The 27,320-nt window shown below is 46.3% G+C and overlaps 1 protein-coding gene across 12 annotated transcripts in view; it reads left to right on the top strand.

The window, feature by feature from the left end:
- Positions 1–27,320, top strand: part of LOC147702483 (uncharacterized) — a 203,202-nt gene that overhangs the window by 76,483 nt on the left and 99,399 nt on the right. For 8 of the 12 annotated variants that reach the window (XM_086931113.1, XM_086931109.1, XM_086931111.1 and 5 more), the window contains 2 exons: positions 9,380–9,454; positions 19,596–19,670. The exons of 1 other annotated variant lie outside the window; for it this stretch is intronic. In XM_086931113.1, the coding sequence (XP_086787239.1) occupies positions 9,380–9,454; positions 19,596–19,670 (150 nt within the window). The remainder of the gene's footprint in view (positions 1–9,379; positions 9,455–19,595; positions 19,671–27,320) is intronic. 3 more of the 12 variants (XM_086931114.1, XM_086931110.1, XM_086931108.1) reach the window with 2 other exon arrangements.

The raw sequence follows: 27,320 nt of genomic DNA, 5'->3' as shown, positions 1-27,320 counted from the left end.
TGTTAAAAATGACTAATAGGATCCAAAAAGTATTTTAATTGTTGGGTCCTTTTGTCATGGTTAAAAACGTATGTTTGAGTTAGTGATAGATATAATCATCTATCTAGGCTCTGATTAATGTAAGTCAATGGTCGACATGTTTCATGACTCTTACTGTCCACAAGTACCACAGCATTTCATCAGGACCAATTCAACTTCATCTACTCAAACAAGAATGGATTTGTGAGATATGTGCAAAGCATTCCCTGTATACCTTACAAAAATACGTAGTGTGTCTCCTGGGGGCAGACCCAAATCTAGTACAGTGTATTGATCCAGTCGGACCAGTCAGGGCAAAACGCTATTGTGTGTGCCGACTCTTCTGGACCGGCAATGCAAGGGGTAGGTCAGAAACCCTAATCGTTCACACTGACCGTCAGCACCCACAGTAGCGTTTTGCCCTGACTGGTCCGACTGTCGACCCTTGACTTATACTAATCAGCTTTATACTTCCAACCGGGTTAGTACAGCAATAGCTTGGCCAATATCTGCCTGTTTTTATCCTTACTTTATTTTCTATGTTTCTCATCTCTCTCCGTTTTTTGACAGAATCTACTTTTCTGTCTCCTTGGGTATTTGGAGCTTTTTAAAACATCTACGTTTTGTAATAAAACATATTTTACTTTTGCCTTCATGATGCGCCTGGTTGACGTTCACAACTGTTCCGTGCACCCCCTTTGAGTGTCTGTCACCACAGCACTCTTTTTCAATACTCATATGTTCACCTCTGGTTTATCCAATCAGAACCGCGCTGTCCCACACAGTCAGCTAGCGAGCGGTCCAGTCCCAACGCTTTGCGTCACTTGCGGGATTTGTCTGTCTCTTCAAATGGAAACTGCCAATGAATGGAAGTGGTCCTGACACACACGTACACCACATGAGTGTCGGGAACAATCAAGGCAATTAAGCGTAGCATAAATACGAGTACCTCTCGGCTTCACACTATCCACGGAGCCACGGAGGGGACGATTAAGCAAGGTAGTATCCTGACTTACGTGAGTACGGCATAGCCGCTTCTGAGAGGCCACTCCTGCTGTCATCGAGTGAGACTCCTAACGCATTCCTAATGCAGCAATTTTCCCTACAGAATGCAAATAGCACGGGTCCCCACCATTCTAAAGGCTCATTGGCTTCTGTACAGCAAGTATGCAATCAATTTCCTTTGTTGACAATTTTTTTCCCATATTAATGAACCCCGCAGTCACATCTAGGAAATCTTTGGGACTTGATCCCTTTAGATTAGAGTGTGTTTTATGTTACATGTTTGTGTGTCTTGTATCTGTCCCTTTTTTACAGGACACTGCACCTCCACGTATATTTTAAAGGTTATCAATAGACACTGTATATATCAATTTTGCAGGTCAGGAATTCCACGTCTGGAGTAATTCTTCTTACCTGTTTTTTTTCTGTACATTTGCGTTTCCTTTTCAGATTGATACTAAGGAATTACCTTTCGCTAAACAATTGTGACCATCATGTCATATTTTGCACCATTTATTCATTAAATCTACAGATAGCATTTCTTGTGTACAGACGGTATCACACTGTCCATGTGAGTAGGGTAGGGATCTGTGTACCCATTCTGAAGTAGATGAAGCAGGCTTCGAAACATGTTGACACGCGCAGGAGGTTTTGTACATTAATACAACACACCTCCACCTCACCTTTTTTAACAGTACCGGCAGCGAGGCCTATTAAAATTCTTTCTACTCCACAGCTGCTAGGTATTTTTTAACACTAACTTATTATTCACTCCTGACCCTACCACTCGCCTCCTCTCACACTACACATAGTGGTAACATCAGTGCTCCGACGTATCCGCTGTTTAGTAGCACCCGCGTTCCGTAGAGGGGCGCGAAGACCCCTATGATGAAGCATGACACCAAAGGCCCTTTTGGTGTGTGAGGGGTATTTAAGAAACACAATGTGCTTCCCACCCATGTAGGATAACACCTGACCCATGATCATTCATCATCCATCGCCAATCTCTTGTGGGTGGATTAAATGTGTTTATCAATTATACTAATCAGAGCCTGTTATACAAAACACTCACAATCTGCAACACTAGAAACTGAAAATATACACTGACATCCCTGCAACAAAATATATATTAGGATAACCACTAGACCGGTCAAAAATACGCATCATGGAACACCGCAGCAGCATCAGTTGAAAGAGAATAAGTATCACAGTTTGCACACATTTGTAAACTTAAGGACAGTCTGCCAATGGCATATGGTGGACTGTTCTGGAGGCGCATTCATGCATGAACAAAGGCACGCTGTTTAGAAGGGAACACAATTGGATATTCTGTCTGTCCACTCATGTGAGTGGATTGAACGACAACATTCTTTGAAGCGAAATGCTGTCTATGAGTACCTCCGGTAATACCGCACGACTACTACTGTATGCACATCATCATCACAACTGGCTTTAGCCATCCTGCCAGTGTGAAACACACAAATAACATTTAGTTCACATTAGGCATTTGCACACAGTCCCATCATTCATATGGCATGGCCGCACACAACTACAGAGGGATTACCTCATGGACCTCCAGAAGCAAGACTTGCAGCCCCACATTTAACCCACCTGTATCATTATTGTCTGTATATGGCACTTGCCTAGTCAATTTTAATAGCAGATGTACAGTCACAATGGTGCCTACCTCCAGATGCAAAATTTACACCTGTGACTATGGCACTCTTTAAACCCGTTATTAGGTATATCATTCTATATATATATATTCCCTTGTACTAGCATTGACTGTCCCCAGAGGCGATGATTTGACATTCATAGTTATAGGCTCCCAAACAGTGGATACCGCACTCTGTTTACTCATTTTTCAATCGTTCACTGTTGGATTCCACCTAGCCCGAGCACTGCAGGAACGTAGCATGCACCAGTCCCCTTCCCCTGCCCACTGGCCACTCACAAGACAACCACTATGAGTGCGCCAATGAACCTGAAAAGAGGGTGGTATTTTGAGGAGACACCAAGTCTTCCACCCTTATATAACGTTAGGACACAGTTCCCTCCTCCACGCTTCTGCACCTATGTAAAACAGAAAAAAGACATACTCTTCATATGTATATGTTTCACACTGCGCTATCCCAACACCAGTGACCATGTCCTGCCACAACATTCACAACCCCTCTTACCAGTGGGTAGCGCAGGCTCTGCTTCGTGAAGGCACTGGGCACAGGAGTAAAAAAGAAGGCAATTCAAGATAACGTCTCTCGAATCGTATAGCCAATCAGGAGTTCATATGTACAGTGTCCTTCGTTTTCGCATTACACTACGAGGGGAAAAAGGACTTATGACAAGCTTTGTCTTATGCCAGAAAAAAACCCTTCATCTTCTTTACAAGGGTCAAAGGGAAAGGGACTGGTAGGAGGCACTCGGGAATACTGAGGATCCCAGCGTTCGAAAGCAAAGCCCTTCGCGGAATGACACGAAACGTCACTTCCGCCTACAACGATGCAAAGAGGCGTCCAAGTGAGGACGCGCTGAAACGAAGCTAAACGCTTCGTAAACCCATTGCGTCCTCTCTGCACAACCTCCAAAAAGGGCACAGAACACAAAACAAATATAGCGAACGGGAGCCCCCGAACACTCGAGACCAATAACAAACGCTGGGATAAATACGAGGGGGGGAAAGGGAAATGAAAACAACGGGACGTGCAACTATCTAACTAAAGAAGGGAAATGAGAACCAATCAGGGTTAGCAAAGGCAGGGACAAAAAACTCATCTCACAAGCCCGTGAGGAAGGAGGGGAAAAGAATCCAGGACAGCAGGTAACTTCCAGCAAACAGCAACCAGGAGACCAGGATACCAGAATCCATACAATGGCAATATCAAGCAACGAGGTAGAGGTAGGACCAACATTTATCCCACTGCCAGCAGGTCATTTGATGTCAGTACAAGGTCACTAAGAGAGGACTAGCCCCAGATCCTAAGATTCACTTGTAATGTTCTCCTCATGTATCATTACTGTTCCTATTGTGAAGCGCTCTAACACCTTCGGGTAAGGCGGGGCTCTCGTGAGGAGAGAGAGCCCCGCAAGCGCCTCAGCAGGTGAAGAGACCGGGGAAGGAGAAACTGCCCCAGAGCTGGTGAGTGAGGGCTCAAGGGGACGGGGTGGTTCAGATCAAGGAACAGATTCCGAGCGGGCCCGCCACAAGAGCGGCCCGCTCCACCGTTTGTTAGCCCCTGCTTACCCGGGCCCCGAGGAGCCCATTCTTTCATTGTGCATGGGGGCGTAGTTGGTGACAGAGCCCCCGGAGGCTCCAACGTGGGGTACAATCGCTTTTCGAGCCCAAGTGGCTCCAACAATGGCACTATTATCCTATGGCTGGCCCAGAGGGGCCCATGATTTTCTACCGTAATTACCCCAGCCTCGGGCATACTTCATTTTAAAAAGCGCTACTGCACTCCACATTCTTGGGGACATAATTTGTTCTACAGAGCCCAGGTGGCTCCAACGTTTGGAAACATTAGTGTCAGAGCCAGACGGCTCCAGCGTTTTAATAATTATTTACTTAGCCCCGAGTGGCTCCAACAAAGGGAGACACATTTGTCCTGAGGGCCAGTGAGAGCCCATGCTGCATTTTCACTTTCACAGCTGCCCAGCAAGTAGTGGGCAGCTGCACCGTTTAGGTTCTACTTTATTTCAGGGGACATGTCTTTTTACTCCAGGAGTGAGACGCACTCTTTTGCCCATCCCTACCTTGGCATGCACAGCTGCGCAGCACTTAGTGCCAGCTGCAACGTTTAGGCCCTTCATTGAAGATTCCCAGTTGGTCAGCTAGTAGTGGGCAGCTGCCACATTTAGGTTTGCGCCAAGTGCACCCCCCGTGACCGTCGCTACATTGGCAGCGCGCCATGACTTTTTGGACAGAGGGCATTTGAGGTTTGTAGGGCGCAAGGCCCTAGTGTACTTTTTATAGGCGCTAGGAAATGTAATGTTTGTAGTGTGATTTATGCACCTCGATTTATGCTTATAGATGTGCTTTTATGCTTACTAGGTTTTACCTACTGTCTTATGTTTTCTACTGTGGTCTAGGTTTGATTTATTCCCTACTGCAGGTTATGTTACTAAGTTTAAGTTTATTTCCTAATGCAAATAATGTTTAGGAGTTGTGGTCTACTAGATTTCGAATTATGAGGTTGGTGCAGAATAGAGTTCTCGCCTTATGTGCTACTGTGCCTGTTCTTTGATGTAATTATGTACGCGAGGAGCGTGTATGCTCGATGGGGCTGCAGAACGGGAGGGCTCCCTGATTATTGCAGAATGACTCTGGAGACGCCACGCCAGACCTGCCACTCACCCCCTCTGAAGACATGCGGACACTGGCCCTGTCCTCCTGCCTCTTCACTGCATAGATTACACCCCCTATGCTTTGGGAATTTTGGGGACCGACTGAACTTAACACCACGTTCTCAACCCCCCTGCCTGACCTCAAGTTGGCAGCCTCAGTCGGTCTCTCCACGATGATCTAATGCTCCTGGACAATAGAACTGGTCAGCTTCCTGAGCTTAACCACATCCCTCACCTGACCTTGATCCTGCTCTCCCTCCTGGACATGTACTCTGAACCTTCCCTCGACCGTAGAGACCCTGCTATTTGTCCGATGTCCGGTGGAGCTACCTGTTAGCTGAAGAGGAGATGGGTTGTGGATTCCCCCTCGGCCGTCCCCTACCCAGCCGGATTTTGGGCAGACTTTCCTTCGTCTCTCTGTCGTTTCCCCCTCCTTCCCTTCCCCCCACCCCCTTCCCCCTCTACCCGCCCTTCTTCTCACCCTCTTCCCCTTTAATGTTTTTCTGTTGAGACCTAGCCATTTGACTGATGCCCGGTGGACCTACCTGATAGCTGAAGAGGAGATGGACCATGGATTCCCCCTCGGCCGTCACCTACCCAGCTGGACCTTGGACATACTTTCCCTTCTCTCTCCCCTGTATCTATACACTACCCCTTTTCCCTCACCCCCTTTCCATTCCTCTCCCCATTTTCCTTTTCTTCTATGCTCCTAAAAAGTTTTTTCTGGTATCTTTTGTAACTATTTTCCCCTCGTCTCTACTCCTGTCTTCCTCCTACCCCTTTACCCTATCCCCTTACCTTTCCTGCTCCATTCACCTTGTTCCCCTATGTTCTTTAAATGATTTTGTTGATACTTCTGTAACTTTTAACTGATGTAATTTGCAACATTATTGTCCCTCATGTAAAGCGCTCTGATTCCATCGGGTCTAGCCAGCGCTATATAATAACTCATTAATTAAATTTGTTCCCATTTAGTACTCTTTCTCCCTTTGTCTACCTCCCTAGCTCCTATCCTCTCTCCCCTGAATCTCTCACCTTACCTGCTAGTCTGCCTAGCTCCCGATCTTTGTGCCCTTTGACTAAGCACTCCTTCTCCCCTTGTTGGGTAAAGATCTAATATGTATACTCTGGAGTCTCAGTGTACCCGCTGAGAGAGTCCACTGCGCCAAGGGAGCCACTCACAGCTGAGGTATGGTATGGCACCCCTTGCCAAAGCACTCCCTCTACCCTTTTTGGGGAAGGATCCAGTTTGTAGGCCTGGAGTCTCAGAGACCCCTCTGAGAGAGTCCACTGCGTAAAGGGAGCCTCCCGCAACAGAGATAGGGAAGTGATATCACTTCCCCTGGGATCACAGCTTACTAGACTTTGGACATTTCTTTGACTCGTCTACCTGTTTGTGTACCCATCCCCTCCTCTTTCCTGCAATGTTCTTCACCCTCCCCTCCTCTTTCCCGCCTTCATTACCTATCTACTTCCCCAGCTCCTTCCTCCCTCCCCTGAATCTTTCCCCTTGCTTGCTTTTCCCCTTTCGTATTTGTGCTTATTGTTTATCTTGACCTTACAAGTAGCTATGTTGCCATGCTCTAATAACTGTGTAACCTTTGTAACGATGTAACCTGTAACTACGATCTGATGCTCATGTAAAGCGCCCTGATACCTCCGGGTCTAGCCAGCGCTATATAAAACCTTTAAAATTAATAAAATAAAATATATTCCCATTGTACTCGAGGTCAGTGCCCCCTGAGGCTACAACTTTATGGCTCTGATACATATGTTGTCAATGTTCACCATACCAATGTATAATCGGCCTCCATTTTTGAGATGGCGCCCAGAGGAGATTGGTCTTTGACCACGTTGACACACATGCGCATATCATGCCCTCCTCTACGCCGCATTCTTAAGACATCTCCCCTTAAGACACCAGGCACTTCAGCTGTCTCCTTCCTGCTCTATCATGGCTCGGGGAGGTAGCCTGACCATATGTTCAGGTTCGCCAGTACTAACGCAGAGCCAGCCTGGTTTTTTTAGGGCACTTCTCCAAATATCAGTACGTCTTTTGGCTACCAGAGAGATCGAAGGCCTCTACTAGCACATTTGATGACACCATGTTCACTTAAGTCGGTGCCCATACTATTACATACGTGCCTTGGTCTAGGTCTTCTGGGCACTTGTAATGGAATCATCTGAGAGCTTCTGACCACGAGGACATTTTAAGTCGCCCGGTTTTCTTGCTCCTCCACTCCCGAGGCAGCAGAGATTGGGTAGGACTTCCTCTGGAGTCTTCACTACGACATTGTAAGTACCACAGTATGGTTTGTTTACAAGTCTCCCCTGCAGTACCCAAACTTCTACTATGGGATTACTACAGCTTCTCCTTCCTTGCATTCTAGCATGCTAAATCAGCGTTATCTCTCCTCCCACGCGAGGAGGCAAAAGTGCTACCCTAAATGGGTGAGTTTCTTGCCTCTTGTGACACAGTGTGTGAAATCTAAATGCCTGCAGTTACCCCAGAGTGTGTCACTTGTTTGTTATGTGTTTTGTCTGTCACTCTGCCAGTTTCACCAACACTGACAGTAGCATGTTGAACAATATTACGCATGCCGGCCTAAGAATGAGAATATGTTCATGATTACCTGCATTTCACAGGCAACTTGTTTTATGGTTTTAACTCTATTTCAGGTCTGCTTTTTCATTTTAGAAAACACTATTTGAAGGGACATCACATTTAGGTTGCTTTGTGCTTGGATAATCTTTGATATGACCCCAAATTACAGTCACTGTGCAAATTAGAAATAATTGGTCCTGACAAATTGCCAACTGATTGTTATTGACAACCTACAACAAGAAACATGTTGACCCTTTGAGCTATCAGAGATTCAGAGATCATTGCCTCTGCTGATAGCCACCACGTTTTGGAGGGACGTGCCCTATGATGAAGCATGACACTCAACTGGGTGTGTGGGGGCTCCTGTTCCTGAGGGAACTGACACACAACGTCAATTTCCTTCGTTGCTGACCGACCACATATTCTCCTCTCTTTACCCGTAAGGTACTGCATACTGTTTGTTGATAGACTTGTTAACCTCTTACTAGCCTGGGATTCTCCTTGGCTGTGACAGACTATGTGTAATGCTTAATCCCAAAACAGGCCCCGTTTCCATCACCTCACATACACTTGCTCATTAACACATGCACACAGTGGCATTCCCTTTTCCTCTATCTCACACACTCTCACTTTCTTTCCGTCTCACCATCAGCCTCCTACACCTTTCCTGTCCTTCTCCTACCTTTCTCTTCAGTCACCAAGATGCCTAAGGTTTGCTCTGTAGTCACCTATTTCTACGCTACAAATATTCCTCAGATCCAAGCCACACTACAACACCCACTACAATATAGGTTCTACTCGTATCTCACAAAAGACCAAGACACACTTCTATTTCGTATCCAGTAGAAATTGGTCCTTTTTGCAGTGTGCGCCCTCCAAATGCTTAATTCACGAGCAAGATCATACCTTGTGTGATCTCTGTACTCTTTTTTTGTTGCTATCCCTGATTCACTGTGTGATAAATGTATGTGTTTTTTGGTTGGAGTGGCTACTTATCTAGAACCTTCATGGATTCTGCGAGGTTGGAGTTGTTTCCTTGGTGCCCTTTAACCCCTCGAGTAAGGTGTCTCTGGAATGGGCCACTTATTCAAACCCTGTGATCTCCTTCAATAAGTGGCATTCACGAGAGTCCATGGAGTAGGCCGATGTCCCCAACACTCTTGTGAGAGAGGAGGGGTCATTTCCTAAATGTCCATGAGTGATAAGAGCCTGGGAGGGGAGTGCAGGCTGTTGTAGGCAGTGCCTTGTATAAGGCTGGCACATTTGTGCTGAATGCAATCACATGCAAATACATTACTAACAATAAGCAGACTAATTCATCAACTTTCGTCCTTACACTTTCTCTTTGCCAGCAGATCAAAATTGTATTCATTTTCAAAAAACAAATATTGTCATCTGTTCCCTCTAAAACAGGAGTACCCACAGTGGCACCAATTTCCCAGACGAAGGCAGACGAGGCATCACTTCAAGCCAAGGGTGGACATAAGGGTTTGTAGCTCTCCTTCTACAAGTGTGAGATCTGATGTGAAGAATGTTAGCCTGAACCACACCACACACACATGAGCTGTGATGTGGTGAAAGCTAGCTTGTCTCTCAGCCACAGACAAAGGAGCTCTGGTTGTATGACAGTTAGGTTGTTCCTGTACCATATTTGGCAGCTCTGATGTAATCAATGTTAGACTGTCCCTTACCACACAAGTGAGCTCAGATGTTATGAATGTTAGACTGTCCCCTACCACACAAGTGAGCTCAGATGTTATGAATGTTAGACTGTCCCTTACCACACAAGTGAGCTCAGATGTTATGAATGTTAGACAGTCCCTTACCACACAAGTGAGCTCAGATGTTATGAATGTTAGACTGTCCCTTACCACACAAGTGAGCTCAGATGTTATGAATGTTAGACTGTCCCCTACCACACAAGTGAGCTCAGATGTTATGAATGTTAGACTGTCCCTTACCACACAAGTGAGCTCAGATGTTATGAATGTTAGACTGTCCCCTACCACACAAGTGAGCTCAGATGTTATGAATGTTAGACTGTCCCTTACCACACAAGTGAGCTCAGATGTTATGAATGTTAGACTGTCCCCTACCACACAAGTGAGCTGAGATGTTATGAATGTTAGACTGTCCCCTACCACACAAGTGAGCTCAGATGTTATGAATGTTAGACTGTCCCCTACCACACAAGTGAGCTCAGATGGAATGTTAGACTGTCGCTTACCACACAAGTGAGCTCAGATGTTATGAATGTTAGACTGTCCCTTACCACACAAATGAGATCAGATGTTATGAATGTTAGACTGTCCCTTACCACACAAGTGAGCTCAGATGTTATGAATGTTAGACTGTCCCCTACCACACAAGTGAGCTCAGATGTTATGAATGTTAGACTGTCCCCTACCACACAAGTGAGCTCAGATGTTATGAATGTTAGACTGTCCCCTACCACACAAGTGAGCTTAGATGTTATGAATGTTAGACTGCCCTTTACCACACAAGTGAGCTCAGATGTTATGAATGTTAGACTGTCCCTTACCACACAAGTGAGCTCAGATGTTATGAATGTTAGACTGTCCCCTACCACACAAGTGAGCTCAGATGTTATGAATGTTAGACTGTCCCCTACCACACAAGTGAGCTCAGATGTTATGAATGTTAGACTGTCCCCTACCACACAAGTGAGCTTAGATGTTATGAATGTTAGACTGCCCTTTACCACACAAGTGAGCTCAGATGTTATGAATGTTAGACTGTCCCCTACCACACAAGTGAGCTCAGATGTTATGAATGTTAGACTGCCCTTTGCACACAAGTGAGCTCAGATGTTATGAATGTTAGACTGTCCCCTACCACACAAGCAAGCTCAGATGTTATGAATGTTAGACTGTCCCCTACCACACAAGTGAGCTCAGATGTTATGAATGTTAGACTGCCCTTTACCACACACGTGAGCTCTGATGTTATGAATGTTAGACTGTCCCTTACCACACAAGTGAGCTCAGATGTTATGAATGTTAGACTGTCCTTTACCACACAAGTGAGCTCAGATGTTATGAATGTTAGACTGTCCCTTACCACAAAAGTGAGCTCAGATGTTATGAATGTTAGTCTGTCCCCTACCAAACAAGTGAGCTCAGATGTTATGAATGTTAGACTGTCCCCTACCACACAAGTGAGCTCAGATGGTATGAATGTTAGACTGTCCCCTACCACACAAGTGAGCTTAGATGTTATGAATGTTAGACAGTCCTTTACCACACAAGTGAGCTCAGATGTTATGAATGTTAGACAGTCCTTTACCACACAAGTGAGCTCAGATGTTATGAATGTTAGACAGTCCTTTATCACACAAGTGAGCTCTGATGAACCAATGGACGATTGCTGTATCCTCTTTTTTGGTTGTTTAACGCGCTATGCGATGTTTGCGCGCCAAAGATGCATTACCAGTTGGCTGTATGCGCACACGCGCGATTGTCATCTCTCCTACAACAGCCCGATCTGCGAATAAGCCCGGCAGTAACACACGCTGCCACCCCCACAGAATTTTGTTATATTTCTCCCCTAGTGGGACACTGGTTTGGATATGCCACCCCCGGTGATATATCCCTGGTATTAGGACTGTTACCCACCTTTAGTTCTACCTGTTGTTGCCCCGTTAGACCCTCCTCCACACATATGGAAGCATGGGGCGCAGGGGCACACACGAAACACATGACCTCACGGTCCTTGGGAATTGCAAGGGTGCCCCATTCACGAGCACGATACTATAGCAATGGCGATTCCACGGTCGGACATTAACGTCCTCACACTGAATGTACCGGGTCTCCACACACCTAGCAAACGCTACTCTGTTTACTCTTACATTAAACGTATGTCAGCTAGCGTAGCACTGTTACAAGAGACACATACCAACGCTACCGAACTGGGCCGACTACAGGCCAAATGGCGAGGGAAATGGCTGAGTTCGCAGACGCCTCGGGACTCCAGGTGAAGTGGGACAAATCCACGATCTATCCTTACCACCCGCACGTACCCCCCCCCCCGCGACGTCGAGCTGGGAACCCATAGACTCTCATGGTCCGCGGAAGCTCCCCGGTACCTCGGTGTCCGCCTGTACCACTCTCCGGCAGACATCTTCGACGGCAATCACCGTAAAGGGCTAGCTAACCTGCGCCCGACGGTTGCCTTCTGGAACAAGCTCCCATTGGCCCCGGTAGGGCGGATAGCCCTGGCCAAAATGGTGATGCTCCCCCGACTTCTCTACTACTTCACGAACCTGCCGGTGGTGCCGCCCAGATCCTTCTTCCGGGACCTCAACTCTCTCCTGGGTACCCTTATATGGGGCGCTAACCGACACAGAGTAGCCTTGAAAACCCTCCAACTCCCCACAACACAAGGCGGGCTCGGAGCGCCTTCCTTCGAGTCCTACTTCCTAGCAGCGCAGCTCCAGTGGCTGTCGTATTGGACGACGGACTGTTACACTCAGGAGACCTTCACCCCGACCGGTAGAGTCCCGATCCCGGAGCTCGCCCGTCTTCTCCTCCCGGGCACCAAACCCCGGCGCACATACCCCCTTCAAGTCGCGATTGCGCGTCAATGTATGATGCGGATCCACCGGATGGCCCCCGGTTGAGCCCCATACTCCCCGTTACTACCGTTGGTAGGCTGCCCCAGACGGGAATCCTATTTCACGGCGCCTATGCTTACTGAATGGACACATTGTGCCATCACGGATATGGAGTCGCTCTTCGAGGAGGGACAGCTGAAACCAATCGATCGGTTGGTCGCGGAGTATGAACTTCCCCCAGGTCAATTCCTCAGACATCGACAACTACTCGAGGGATTTCGTCCCTACTGTAATCTAGGAGCAGGTGAACCAGACACGCATCCAGTAATACACACCATCCTGCACATGGGAGTGGGACGCCACTTGGTCACCTGGTTGTATAAATCAATCCGGGAACTCTCGCACGCCCCCCTGACAACCCTACGGGCCACGTGGGAGGAAGACATCGGTCGCGCATTTCACGACACAGAGTGGACCAAGGCGCTCGAGGCCCCGAAACGCGTCTCTAGGAATGCTCGATTCAAAAACATTCAATACTATATACTACACAGGGCATACCTCACCCCAGCGCGCCTACAGCGGTTTTACCCTTCTACACAATTCCTGTGCCCCAGATGTCGATCCCCTGATGCAGACTTTCGTCACATGTTTTGGAGCTGCCCCGACCTCCACTCCCTATGGAAAACGGTGCACGACACACTGGCAGATATTACAGGTCTCACATCACTAGCCTCCAGGGAATCCAGTGCACTAGGCATCTTCCATGTCCCTAAACGTGACCCGGTACACAGGCGCTTTGTATCCTTGGCGCTATTGCTGGCAAACAGATGCATAGCCATGCACTGGCGATCTCCGGAATCCCCCCCTATAGCAGCTTGGACGGGGGCGGTTTGTAAGTGGGCGGCGGCAGAGGAGGACGCTCTTAGGGAGGAGGAAGCCAGAGGAGCGAGTAAGCATCCCATCTCTATGGAATGGGCCATGCTTCTGCATGGCTTCCGGAAGACCCTGCACACAGAGGACCCGCCTACGCCCCCTCCCCCCCCCCCCCCCCCCCCACTTGAATGTGCACGTAATCCCCGGCCAAGGCCCCGCCCCCACACCAACCACCCCAATACTCGCAGACACGGAATGCCCCCACTCTCTGAATGCCCTACCTTAACGTGAGTGCACACTGAGGGAACCCTTTGTCTCCCGACACCCAGCACTTGCCCTCCACTACTGTGCTCTTGCCAACGCCTATATACTATCTTCTATAACAGCGATACTGAGCTTGTCGAACCAGGGCCCAAAACAGCCTTTAAAGATTAGAGAGCCGTATGAAAATGTTGGAATGAACTTGGAGTCAATGACTTGACAAATTGCAGACAAGTCAGGCCCTTTCATTTGTTTTAGTAATTTCTGAAAACGTATCATTATTGCAGCCCACGTTGCTTTCATCACCTCAAGCTGCGCTTAGTGCAAGCCACAGTGGTTGATGTAGAAACCAAGGTATTTAGATCTGATAGCTGTTCAATGTGCACCTGATCCAAGGTGAATTTAGTTTTCTTGACTTTCTTCCTCCCATACATTATTATTTTTGTCTTCGAGGCATTGGTAGAGATCTTATTTTCATTACAGCAGCAGGACAGCGAACTCAACGACCTTTGCAGCCAAACTGTGGTATGATCAGGGCCGGACTGGGAACAGAAACCGGCCCTGGTAAACTGCTCAATTGTCCCCCCCCCAATCCCTCTTGAACGTCCCCTCTTATAAGAGGAAGCGTCTAGGCGGTTGCTGCTTTGATCACCTTGCAGCCACCTTCTGGAACTCCCTTCCTCTTCAATTGAAACTGAGCGGTAACATTCTGAGTTTCAAACACTCCCTCAAAACCTGGCTATTCTCCCAGGCTTACTGCTGAGTTGCTTCATCTCTGTTTTTAACCGGTGCGCTGTGTTCCTTCCTATAGCGCCATGAAGCCCCAGGGCGTACGAGCGCTTAATAAATTAATATTAACATTAACATTAACATTAACAAATACAAGGGGAGCCAATATGCATCCCTGTTTCCGCTCTTAATTAGTCTGGATCTTTTGAGTCACCTCTATTGGTGAAGAACTTGCCTCTCACCCAGATCCTAACGTATAGGCTCATGATGGCTCGCAACAATGGGGATGGGATGCCCCAGGTATGGAATTTCCGCCAAAGCCTCAATCAGTCTACTTTATCAAAGGCGGTGGTGTATCAATCAATCAATAAAGGCTGCATATAATGTTGGGGCTTGTTTTTTATTTGCTGCCTCAATCAGGGAAGAGAGAAGCACTAGGTGATCCTCTGCCACAACTTTGTCTAATCCTGATTTTGTGATCGGTATAAATGCTTTGGCTCAAGCCCATTCTTCAAGCTCTGAATTGAGCGCATTCGCATAGCCTTTCCCATCTACATCAAGCAGGGCTATTAACTTGAAGTTGGCTGGCTGGCTGGTTAGTTGGACCTTTATTTTATATTGGGGATAATATGGATCCCCTCCAGCTCTCTTGCCCCTCGTTTGTTCTAAAACATTGCTTGAATAGCGGGCATAGAAGACTGACCCATTCTTTTTGTGCAACTTTAAATATTCTAGCTGGTAGCCCATTGGGCCCAGGGGCTGCTATTGGGCAGAGGTGATGATTGATCGCAATTTGGCCATATTAATTTGGTTAATTGCCTATTGTACAATTGTACACTTGTATTTGTAAGATATAAACTTGTAACATAGTTTACCCAGTTAGCTGCTGATATAGAGAACTGTTTCCATTAGACCTCTGCTGTACCAGCCTCCAAAATTTGTGAGAGTTTCTTAACTTTGAAGTCTCATACATCTCCACACTCTTTTTCTTATTTCAGTTTACTCAGTTCCCATAGCTTTGATCTGTATGCCTTTCTTATTTTTCTTATTTCGTTAGTAAGTGCGTCTGTATTAATAATGGTTCAGCTCCTTCTCAGTCGATTGTCCAGCTTCCAGTCGGGCATTTTTAGTTCCTTTGATGAGTGCAAAGACAGGAGTTCCTTAGTTGGCCATGACACTTGGGTTGGTAAAGAGAATTGGTTTAATAGCTTTGATGTTAGGGAGTGCCATTGGGGCGGGAATGAGACATGGCCAGGCAGGTCTGCCATGAGGAGTTTCTTTAGTACATCAACTTCCCGACTGATAAGTCGAAACTTCAATTAATTCTGCGGAGTGAGCTGACCTCATCTTTGATGCCTATCATCTCAGCCATGTACCAACTAGACATGCTCATGGAGAGAGAGCAAACTAACATTGCATGATCACTAATCAGGCCAGGGTTCACCTCAAAGCAGCTCACTTGGTTAAACTTATAAGCAGAAAGCCAGACGTAGCCTATCAATGATTAACTGTTTTGTGAGATGAATGTGCAGGCTGGAGGATTGTCAAGGGTGCCTCTGCCATTGTGGTTGTAATACCTAGTTGATTGAGGAGGGTAGCGAATCTCTTCCTTGCAGAGTTGTTCTTGATTTTACCAAGTGTGATTTCAGGCATGAACCAAGCTGCGTCTTCTCCGGCATCCAAATCAATGGCTCCGCAGTTTCTAACAGAAACATGTTGCCGTCTCAGCAAGTAGCCACATGGCCTACAGATATTGCAGTTGTAAAGCTTTGGTGATTTTTACAACTTTGGCCACTGCTGTTCTTTTTTTTTTTTGGTTGTTTTGGATTAATATAGATGCACACTATGATGAATTGTAACTTTTCCCTAAGATTTTGTTTAATGGCCGATACTAGTTTTCTGAATATGTAAGCTCCAAATTCCGCTAGCCAATACCACTATGTTTGTTACCAAGGCTTTCTGAATAAGAACTGAGACCCCACCTGAGGGGTGGTGCAAAACCTTCAAGGTGGTCTGGCCATGCAGCCTCAGCCGCAGCTAATTGCCAAATATCTTGGAGGCAAATTATGATGTTTTTGCAAATACCCTTAGCTACATCATCATTGGCAGACAACGTTATTGAGCTATGGATATACCAGGAACAAAACTGCAGGGTTGTTAGGGGTATAGGTGAAGATCTGTTTGGGATCAGGCTTCTATGGTTCTCAGGTTGTTTGCCATCCAACATCCCCTCGTATTGTTGGGGAAATCCTTTGTTATTCTTAATGATTCCATACCCCCTTTTTTCTGAACCTTTTGGGCAGCAGAGAACTCTGTCCTTCTGAGGCGACCTGGGACCAGTTTGGCCAAAATCCAAGGGTATTTTGGGGGAGACGGTTTGCTAAGAATGATACCCAATTAAGACAACACATTTACTTGCTCCTCAATCTTTTGTGCAACCTCCTGATGACTAAACTGGACTTTAGTGGCTTCGCTTGGATTGTCGTGGGTGCCAGGAATAAAACAATGCATTCAATCTCTTTTGACTCAATCCTGTCCATACCAGGGGGAGTACAGAAAGTAATTTAAAGATATCACTTCGGTTAAGGATGTCTTCTCATCCTTTGGAAACATATTCTGGGTGGAGAATTAACGTAGCACCTCCCTTAAATTTATTCCATATGGGCAGATACTTCTAGTTTTCTTGGGGTGTACCACTCCCCCTTGAAAGTCCGTTTGGACATTTGCGTCCCTTTGATAGAGGCTGCCACCTCCGAGTATAGCGGTCAAGTTGGCTTTTCCCATCCTGCCCATCTCATCATCCTTCAACCTCTCTTCTACATGGAGGGAAGTGGCCATTGATAAATGTACGTGACTCATTGTGCCTTACTCCTGAGGAGCATGGGTTACTAAATGCACATTTATATTGGGCATAACCTTCAGCCCATTGGTTTGTACTTCTTTCCATGTCAGCTTCCATTTCAGCTGTTTGAAGTTTGATACTTCTTGGATGATCTTAATGACTCTGGACTAGCTTGATCGGTGTCACTTTACTTCAGCAAATGATATTACATGCTTATTGCCTGGAGCTTTTTGTTCCAAAGACTCTTCCAGTTCTTTATTTTGCGCCTTGCGGGCACCAGTGGCTTTCCTCGCATGTTGGCTCTGATTGAGGTCACTTCCAGAAGGTAAGTTGTTTTTTTGTTGGCCTCCAGGAAAGATAAAGTAATAATTGTGGTCTGCTATTGCGGAACAGTTAGCCTATTGTTAAGTTTCTAGAGGTGTTTTTTTATTTTTCCTTGAAAGGATAGTGGATACCATATCAATGCCATCTGAATTAGCTGAGCCAGTTGGTCCCACATCTAGTGAATTGGTATCAATCTGTTTGGGAAATGAAATTTGAGCTTCTGGGACCTTGTTTAAAATTTCTCCATCTGACTTACACAGTGTTCCCATAATGCTGACTTGTCTTGAAGCAAAATCTATTAAGGTGGGCTTAGGCTTGGCTATTGCTTTACATTCTTGAACCAGTTCGAACATCATTTCAGGGAGTGCAGAGATCTTCCCTAGTAGGTAGGAACAATAACAAGGGATCAATGGCTTGTCAGTAGACGGTTGGACATTAGTAATTAAGGTATTGAGGTTGTCTATCCGTGTGCGATGTTCTTAACATGCGTGGCCAGCGACAGCAGGATATTTATTTGTATGTCTGCCTTGTCCACATATATTAATGATGATTGGCCTATTGTCGTCAATTGCATCCCACAGTATAAAGTACATTTATTCCATATCTTTTTCCCTTCAAATGTTATGGTCTGTGAAGAGTTGTTTTTATTTTGACAGGCTCTCCAAAGTGTTGGATAATGCAGGGCTGATGATTGGGTTATTTTCAGGACCATAGAAGTTAATTGTAGATCTTTCACATGGACCCTTTTTATCTTGTGAGCAGGTTGGAGTAGAAATTTAGCTGCAATCCTGATTTGACTGGTTAACTTGATGCAAAATACTGAGAATCTCATCATTCTCGATGTATTGACCTTCAATGTTTGCCTGGTACTTGTCAGCATGGGGTGTTGGTTTACAAGGTGTTGCCGCCCTTTTGTTGTTGGCAAGCTTCGGACCCCAGAGTGATTCACTATCACTAATGACAAGTGAGATGTCCTGTCCCACGTGAAGCATCAGGGCATTTGTCTTTTTTTGTGACAGGGGCTACTGCTTCTTAAGCTTGGCTGAAGTGCACTGGCATTGGGGCAGTGGATGAGTGAATGTAGTTGAATTTTTTGGCTACCACTATTGAATTTCGAGGGAGAGGGGCCATGGGGGCTTGACTGAATGGATTTCAAGCGAGGGGTCCGTATAGCTTTTTTCCCTTTGGACAGTACTGACACACATAGACATTGGAGAAGTAATCTTCTTCTGGACATCCTTGGATGCTCTATCACACCTTTGACCTTCACATTTGCGGGTGTTGCTCCAGCTGGCCTTCACAGGCGATAAGGCCTGTATGAGTTTTTCCTTCTATCGTTTTCCCCATGTCACCCACCAAGAGAGCCACTTTCTGTGTCCACTAAGGCACCACCATGGCATCGAGAACCAGCTGGCCGGTCGAGGCACAGGCCGATTAGGGCAGGGATTAGAGGCTGGTGAGAGGTGACTAGCGGGTTCCACCAGCTGGGCTCAGGGCTGCTACTACCACTCGCCTTTGCCTCTGCCTGCCTGACTGGGGTTCACGTTGATCGAGCTGACATAGCCCTGACAGACCACTGAGCTCCGCGCTGCTTCTTCGTCTAGCTCCCAATTCTGGTTCCTGGGAAGCTAATCGGAAACCAGAAGCGGGATACATCTACCGCACAGGGGTGGCCGGGCCTCAGACTCTTCCCTTGCCACTGATGCATTTACAGTGTTGTTCTTCCTTAGTGTCTACCATCAAAAGAATGGGCTGGGGTCTGTAGCCCATGCCCTTCCACACATCACCAATACACTCCAAATACGAGGCCATGTCATCGGGCCCGGACATTGGGGCTCCACTAGAACAACTGGTCTCTCTTTATCCTGGGCTCTGTCTCTGCTCGGACTATTCAGCCACTTGCCGCCATTACTAACAATATGCAGACTAATCCACCAAGATTCTTCCTTAAATTGTCTGCTAGCCAACAGATTGAAATATTATTCTATTTCTTTTTTAAACATTGTCATCTATTCTTTCTAAAACAGGAGTGACCACACTGGCATCAATTTCCCAGACAAAGGCAGAAGAGCCATCACTTCAAGCCAAAGTTGAACATAAGGGTTTGTAGCTCTCCTGCATACACGTTTCATCTCTGATTATTTGTTTTTGTTTAAATCAGTTTTTTTATTTATATATTCATTTTACAAACCTTAACATATCAAAAGAGTTGACATGTCAATATGAATTGCAAAATTCGATCAGTTACGCTGAATTGTCTGAATTGTACAATGACCTGTTATCATGGAAAATAACTCTCAACATGGTCATGTGTTACGTGCTTCGTTAGTAACATTTGCACATACACTTGTTGCACTATTACCCTCTTTGCACATTGGCAGGTTACATGTCCCCCAGTCTGGGAGGGCCATTTAAGGGCTCTGTCTTGTGTTTTTACTGCAGGAGTTCCATCTATTTATTCATAAAGTTTGTATAGCACGAACAAGACCCAAGAGGGTATCAGAGCTCTTCACATTAAGGAAAGGTAGGATACAGTAGTAGGAGAGAAAAAAAAGACATCTGTAAGAAACGTGTGCCTAGCAAGCTTAAACTGGGATTCCCATATGTACAATTATTTAGTAATCAAACAGAGCCTCAAAATAGAGAGTAGGTTAGTAAACAGTAGAGCTAAGTCCTTTTTATGGCAGAAACTTGTTCATTAGGATTTTTTTCACTTCCTTTTTGAAAGCTTCGGTGGATGAGATTCGACGGACTTCTGGTGGGAGAGAGTTCCAGATCTTCGGGGCAATGACTGAGAAAGCTCTTTGACTCGTTCTCTTTTTGTGGAAGATCCGTGGTGGTTTCGAAGGCAGTGAACTTGCACTTCGTTACTGCCTCCAACCCCCTGATAATTCTAGCATTTGAGCCAGATAAATGGGGGTCTTGAAATATAGGGCTTTGTGAATCATGCAGGCAATCTTAAGCTGTATTCTTGCTTCATATGGCAGACAGTTTGGAGTTTTTAGCGCTGGGGAAATGTGATCATTTAGTTTTGTACCAGTAATTTGCGGCATTAATGGAAGCCCTTAGTGGGGCCAAGCTATGTTTGGGAAGACCACATAACGTGGAGCTACCGTAGTCAAGCCTAGGCAGAACAAGAGCCTGTACTGCCAGCTTAAAGTCTTCAGGAGGAAGGAATGCTTTCCTTAGTGTTCTCATCTGATGTTTAGCTCCCTTGGTTGCATTGCTGATATGCTTCTGCATGTTCAAGTGCATGTCTAGAGTGACTCCAGGTGATTTAGCTGGATCAATGATGAGAGGAAAGCAGGTGAAGGGAGTAAGCTATTTTAACCAGAGGTCGATTTTGGGAGTGTGATTAGGGGGAGCGATGAGGAGGAATTCCGTTTTGGAGGTGTTGAGCATGAGATGGTTCTCAGTGAGACAGTTTTGAGTGTTTGTCAGAGTAGAGTTGAGTGAGATGAAGTCTTCTGGGGATGTGATTTTCAGATATAGTTTGGTGTCATCTGCAAACATGTGGAAAAGAATGTTTGTGGAGTTCAGAGCATTAGCTAGAAGTTCCAAGAATAAGTTGAAGAGAATGGTTGAGAGGGCGGACCCTTGAGGAACCCCCATAGCAACGGTAGAGGGCTGAGATACTAATTGGTTCACCTTCACTCGTTGGGATCTGTTGTGAAGGAAAGATGTAAACTATTGAAGTACTGGCCCTGAAAGGCCCATCCTGCGTTCTAGAATGGAGAGTGTTTAACAGTGACAAAGGATTATGATACGTCAAGGAGAATCAAGAGGAATGATTCATTTTAGTCTAGCATTTTTAAAATGTCATCCATATTGTGAATGAGTGCCGATTCCATTCTGTGATCCCTCCGAAAGCCTGAATGATGATCTAAAAGTTGGAATTTCTCAATGTGGAAGCAGAGTTTCAAATGCACACACTTTTCTAGAAGTTTCATCAGGGTGGGGATGTCGAGATAGGGAGGAAGTTCTTAAGATCAGCCCTGTTTGCATTAATTTTGTTTTAAAATGGGTGTTACCTGCACTTCTTTTAGGCAGTCTGGGATCTTCGAGATAGGGAGGAAGTTCTTAAGATCAGCCCTGTATGCATTCATTTTGTTTTAAAATGGGTGTTACCTGCACTTCTTTTAGGCAGTCTGGGATCTAGTTGTGTTAACGAGTTCTCCTTGAACAGTGTCAGCAATAGGTGGAGGCAGATAGGATAAGGTATGGGACAAATATGATCTAAAAGGGTAACATGGCCTATCTGCGAGATCCCCCCTTCCCTTCTCTTCCCTCCATCCCGCCAACTATATTAACAACATACACTTTACTAAGCAGCTACTGTATCAGATTGTGGGTGGAGTGAGAGGCGAGCATGCTGATGTTAGCTACCCTCTCTTGTGTTTGCTATTGTGCTGTGTGCCCACTCTCTTTGCCTCCCCCCACTTGTTGCCTTGTGTGTTCTGGGCCATTGTGTGCCAGGTGTAGCCTGTTGTGGAAGTCTTGCAGGGCTGTGTCCCAGTAGATGGCTATAGGGGTCTTACCAAGTCCCAGGGTGTCTTCCGTGCACAGTGCGATGCTCTCTGCCTTGGCCCATGTCAGCATCGATTGCCTCCAGTAGAATTACAGTAGAATTACTGAGTCATGGCTCCCTGCCAGTACTGGATGAGGAGCGGGCAGGCCCATAACATGTGCAGGAGATCAGCATGTAGTGTGTGACATCTGGGGTAGGTAGCATCTGCGAAGCGAAAGTATCTATTTATTTTGGCAGGAGTAAGGTATACCCTCTGGGTATCGTAGTGCTGGATGAGGTGAAAGTGGGCCGGCCATTCTCTTCTACCAACGCATCATCTTGGTAGAGATTACCTAATGTCTGCATGCCTGCCGTCTGCCAAGTGGTTAGTTCTGCAGGCGTAATGGTGACCTGGCCTCTTGTCTGCCCTGTAGCGACAGTGCCACTGCATATGGGCCAGTGGCACACGTAATTTATAGGCTTCGCCGGTAGCAACAGTGTGTGGCCCTCAGGAGCAATGGATACGGTGGCCTCTCATGAGAACTGGGATGGAACAGTCGGAGTGGTGCTGTAAGCGCCCAGGCTGGGGAAAAGGTGGCAGTGTCAGATAGTTGCCCCACTGAGCCTCACTTGCCTGCTGAGAGGTGAGATAATATTGTTCCATGTTGGGGACTGCCAGTCCTCCTTGGTCGATGGGTAAATACAGCTGTTTGAGAGCCACTTTACAACAGGTTTTATTCCAGATGAATTCCCTCATGACACTCTCAAATTTACAAAATATGGGGGGTGCATTGTAGAGGGGCAGGTTGGATAAGTAGTACAATAGGCGAGGCAAAACCACCATCTTAAGCAGCGCAACTCGTCTCATGACTGAGAGGGGGAGCGAGTGCCAGAACATCATCCGGGATCAAACTGCCTTTATAGCTCTTCTGAGATTACCTTCCAACAGTTCCGCTGGCTGTTGATAGATCCCAATCCCCAGGTATCTAAACAAGGATGGTTGCCATGTTACGAGAACGCCACTGAGTGTTTAAGGGGGGGCGGGGAGTCCGCATTAAAGGGGAACAGACATGTCTTGGCTCAGTTGACCCTTAAGGCAGAGAGGTCAGTGAAGTTGCTAAGTGTCCGAGCTAGCGCGGTAGAGTCCATCCGAAGGTCACAGAGGTGCAGGAGGAGATTGACAGCATACAGTGATATTGTGTATATCCCATCCCCCCACGGAATGCCCCATTCTGGGCCATGTGTTCGAATGACAGCTGCTAATGGCTCTACAGCCGGAGAGAAGAGCAACGGAGATAGCTGGCAGGTCTGCTGGGTGCCTCTGCATATTACAATGAGGTCTCAGAGATATGAGCCTATCTCCACTCTAGCTGCCGGCACAGTGTAGAGTAGCCTAATAATTCAGAGGAAACGATCTCTGATGCCATAGCAAGATAATGCCACACAAAGAAATTCCCAATCCAAAGAATCAAAGGCTTTCTCTAAGTCTAGTATCAGGCACCCAGAGTGTGGCCACCTAATGGCTGAGTATTTGGAGATGCGGAAGAAGTATCACAGATTTAATGAAGTGCTGCGGGCCGGGACATACCCATTCTAGTCCAAGTGTACCAGAGACAGGGCAAGGGGAGTCAGTCGGTCAGCTAAGACCTTAGACAGTTTTTTTTGTCAGTTTTAGTAGTACTAAGGGACGATGGGATCCCAGGGCAGTAGGGTCTCTGTCTGCTTTTGGCAGAGAAATAAGCAGGGCTTCACATAATGATGCAGGGAGGCTGGCTGCTGCACACACCTCATTATACAAGATATGTAAGGGGGTAAACGTTGCAGTGTAAGCTTTATAAAATTCAGCCAGGAGGCCATGCGCCCTGGGGCCCTGCCCGACGTTAGGGCCCTGATGGCCTCACAAATCTCTTCAAGCTCCCCCGTTGTTCTGGGGTAAGGACAGGGAGTCCGATCGTGGCAAAAAAGGCACCTTGGTGGTCGGATTCGATTGCCAGGGTTGACTGGTATAGGGAGGAGGAGTGACGCGTGAGCTCAGCATGGATTTCATGTTGAGTGTGGAGACGCTGTCCAGTGTGAGAGCACAGTGAAAATATATGATGCCGGGGTTACTCCTAACATATCAACCACGACAGTAACTGACCTGCACGATCTGAGGTGGCGTTGGTACAAGCTGAGCGTGCAGTGTAGTTAAGACATCGCAGGCGTTCTAACAGTGAGGTATGCTCAGAGCGTGCCACTGCCAGACCCTGGACACGCTCAGGGTTTGTCACTGACTGTGTCTCACATGTCAGGAGTGAGTTTTCGATGCGGGTGACACTGCCCTCCAGTTGCTTGCAAATGTTCCATGTGAGTCCTAAGCTATCACGTATGAACTCTGATGTGATAAATGTTAGCCTGTCCCACACCACAGACTTGTGAGTTCTCATGTGCTGAAATGTAGCCTGTCCCTCTGCCACAGAGTGAGCTCTGATGTGATGAATGTCAGCCTGTTCCTCTACCACAGACATGTGAACTCTGAATTGATGAATGTTAGCCTGTCCCACTGCCACAGACATGTGAACTCTGAATTGATGAATGTTAGCCTGTCCCACTGCCACAGACATGTGAACTCTGAATTCTTGAATGTTATCCTGTGCCTCTACCACAAGCATGTGAAGCCTGATGTGATAAATGTTAGCCTGTCCTTCTTCCACAGACATGAGTTCTGATGGGTTGAATTTTAGGCTATCCCTCATTGTAGGCATGTGAGGTCTGATGTGATGAATGTTATTTATTTAATTATTTATTTATTTATTTTAAACGTTTTATATAGGGCTAGCTAGACCCATAGGTATTAGAGCGCTTTACATACACACCGTAAAAACTGAAGGAAATTGCATTACATTGTAGGAAGGCAGCAAGGAAACAAAATAGAGATAAAAAATACAACATGAAAAATAGATAAAAAGTGCAGCGGAGGGAGAGAAAACAAACAAAGGTGGTTAACACAGTCCGGTCACCACTATCCTTGAATGTCCAGAGAGAAGGGAGTCAATTTGGATATTGTAGTCTAGGTTAGTTGACATGGGTCAGGAAAGAATTTGTTAAGGAGATAGAGTTTCAGGTCCCTTTTTAAACAGGAGAAGGAGGGGTTGCATCTGAGGACTATAGTGAGATTGTTTTCTGGCAATGTCCCCAGGATGTGAAACGATCAGAATTGTGTGGTTTTCTTTTTCAGTTTCGGAGGGATAAGAAGGAGTGAGTTGGAACTTGTCAGCGTTCTGGATTGACCTGCTCTTACCAGTTTGTTCTTCAGGTAGTTGGGAGTCGGAGAGTGAAGGGTTTTGTGTGTGATGCAGGTCAGCTTGTAAATACAACCCCCTTCCACGGGAAGCCAGTTGAGGGAGTTGAGAGCTGGAGTGATGTGTTCAAATCTTTTCACTCCAGATAGGAGTAGAGTGGCCATGTTCAGCACTGCCCTTAGTGGGGCTAGGTGAGCTTTTGAAGTCTCTGTTAGGATGGCGTTCCCGTAGTCGATTTTAGTGAGAACTAGGGACTTGAGGTCATCATGGGGAAGAAAAGGTTTCAATTTCTTGAGATGTTTTAGTGAGAAAAGAGCACCTTTTTCAGAGTTTTTGATGTGGGCCTCCATTGATAAGTTCTTGTCAAGGGTGATGCCTAGAGACTTAACTGAGTCGGATAGGACTAGGGGGCAGTTTAGGGCAACCAGATTGGTTCTCGGTTACCGTGACATTGAGGTGCTGGATGTCGCTGGTAGACTTGATTTTGAAATAGATTTGGGTGTCATCAGCACAAAGGTGGTACTTCACTCCCGCTCTTTACAAGTGATTGTGGGGGCTCCATGAAGAGTTTGAAGAGGGACGGGGAGAGGATCGAGCCTTGCAGGACCCCAACTGTGACTTTTGTTGGCTTCGAGAGACAGGTGTTGATTTTAATTTGTGGCGAGCAGTTTTGAAGGAAGGAGGTGAACCATTAGCATGTCTGTGTACCACAGACATGTGAGCTAGCCTGTCCCTGTACCACAGACTTATGAGCTATGATGTGATTAAAGTTAGCCTGTCTTTGTACATAAGACAGCCTGTCCCTCTGACACAGACTTGTGAACTCTGTTGAATGTTATCCTGTGGCTCTACCACAGACGTGAGCCCTTATGTGATGAATGTTACTCTGCCCCTCTCACGTGGATGCACGGCTGACTTCCCCCTCTTGTAGCACAATATAGCCATTTGTAACTTTTTTTGCATGTCACATAGTGCTTTATGGATGCTCCTCAGCACCATGCTTGTACCCTAACGCCGCTCACCTGTTAGGCCGGTAAAAGCGTTGGTGGTGGACTGTTTGAATCTGAAAATATTATGTCACATAGATAAAACCTTCAGGAGGGTTGGTGCACACTTCCCTTTAAACATTATTAATAAGCGCAGTATATTCTGTGTTTACAATGTGTGTCATTGAAGTGACCTACAGATAGTGGCTTCCTAGACCCACTTGAATGAACATATTGCTGCTATAATATCAATTAACTTTAGCTTCATATTCTAGAAGGCATCTCTCTGGCTTCAGGGATTCTCACACAGCATAGCATACCTCTCTTCTGATCTGGTGAGTCTGGGAACAGGGCTGCAGTTGTATTTTTAATTTGAACTATTCCTGCCTGCTACTTTTTACAACCTCTACAGCCTACCGTTCCTCTATTACACTCAGACAGACATCCTCCCACACTTTACATATTCCTGTACTCCCTCCCTCAGGTGCACCTATCATTTTCTACTCCCCCACAAACACACTCCACTTCGCTAAACTGATTCATTCTCCCCTTGAAGTCCAAAGGTGGAACTGGCAGCGGTCTGTACCCTATGTTCTTCCACACATCACAAGTACACTCCAAATGTAGTCCTCTGGCCTAGACATTGGGGCTTCAATGGAGCAGTCTGGTAGACAACTTTGAGCTAAGTCCTGAACTCTAATAACCTATCCCGGTTCACCTTAGTCAAGGTGAGAGCCAGGGCATGATCTTCAGCATCCCGAGGTGCAATCACCCATGAGGCCTGACACCTCTGCCATTCAAAGGAAGTAGAGAAAAAGAGGGGAGTGTGCCTATCATCCCCAGCTCTGACTTCCACCATCTGCCCTTTAAGTAAATGTATAGATCAGGCAGAGGCAATTTGCTGTTGTCTGAGTGCCAGACACTGCTGTAGAAAAAATGGTTGTAACCTCTTACTCTATCACAAACTCGCCCAGACAC

This window comes from Lissotriton vulgaris, chromosome 7 (genome assembly GCF_964263255.1).
Source record: "Lissotriton vulgaris chromosome 7, aLisVul1.2, whole genome shotgun sequence".
Classification (NCBI taxonomy): Eukaryota; Metazoa; Chordata; class Amphibia; order Caudata; family Salamandridae; genus Lissotriton; species Lissotriton vulgaris.
This window is presented reverse-complemented; position numbering and strand designations above follow the sequence as displayed.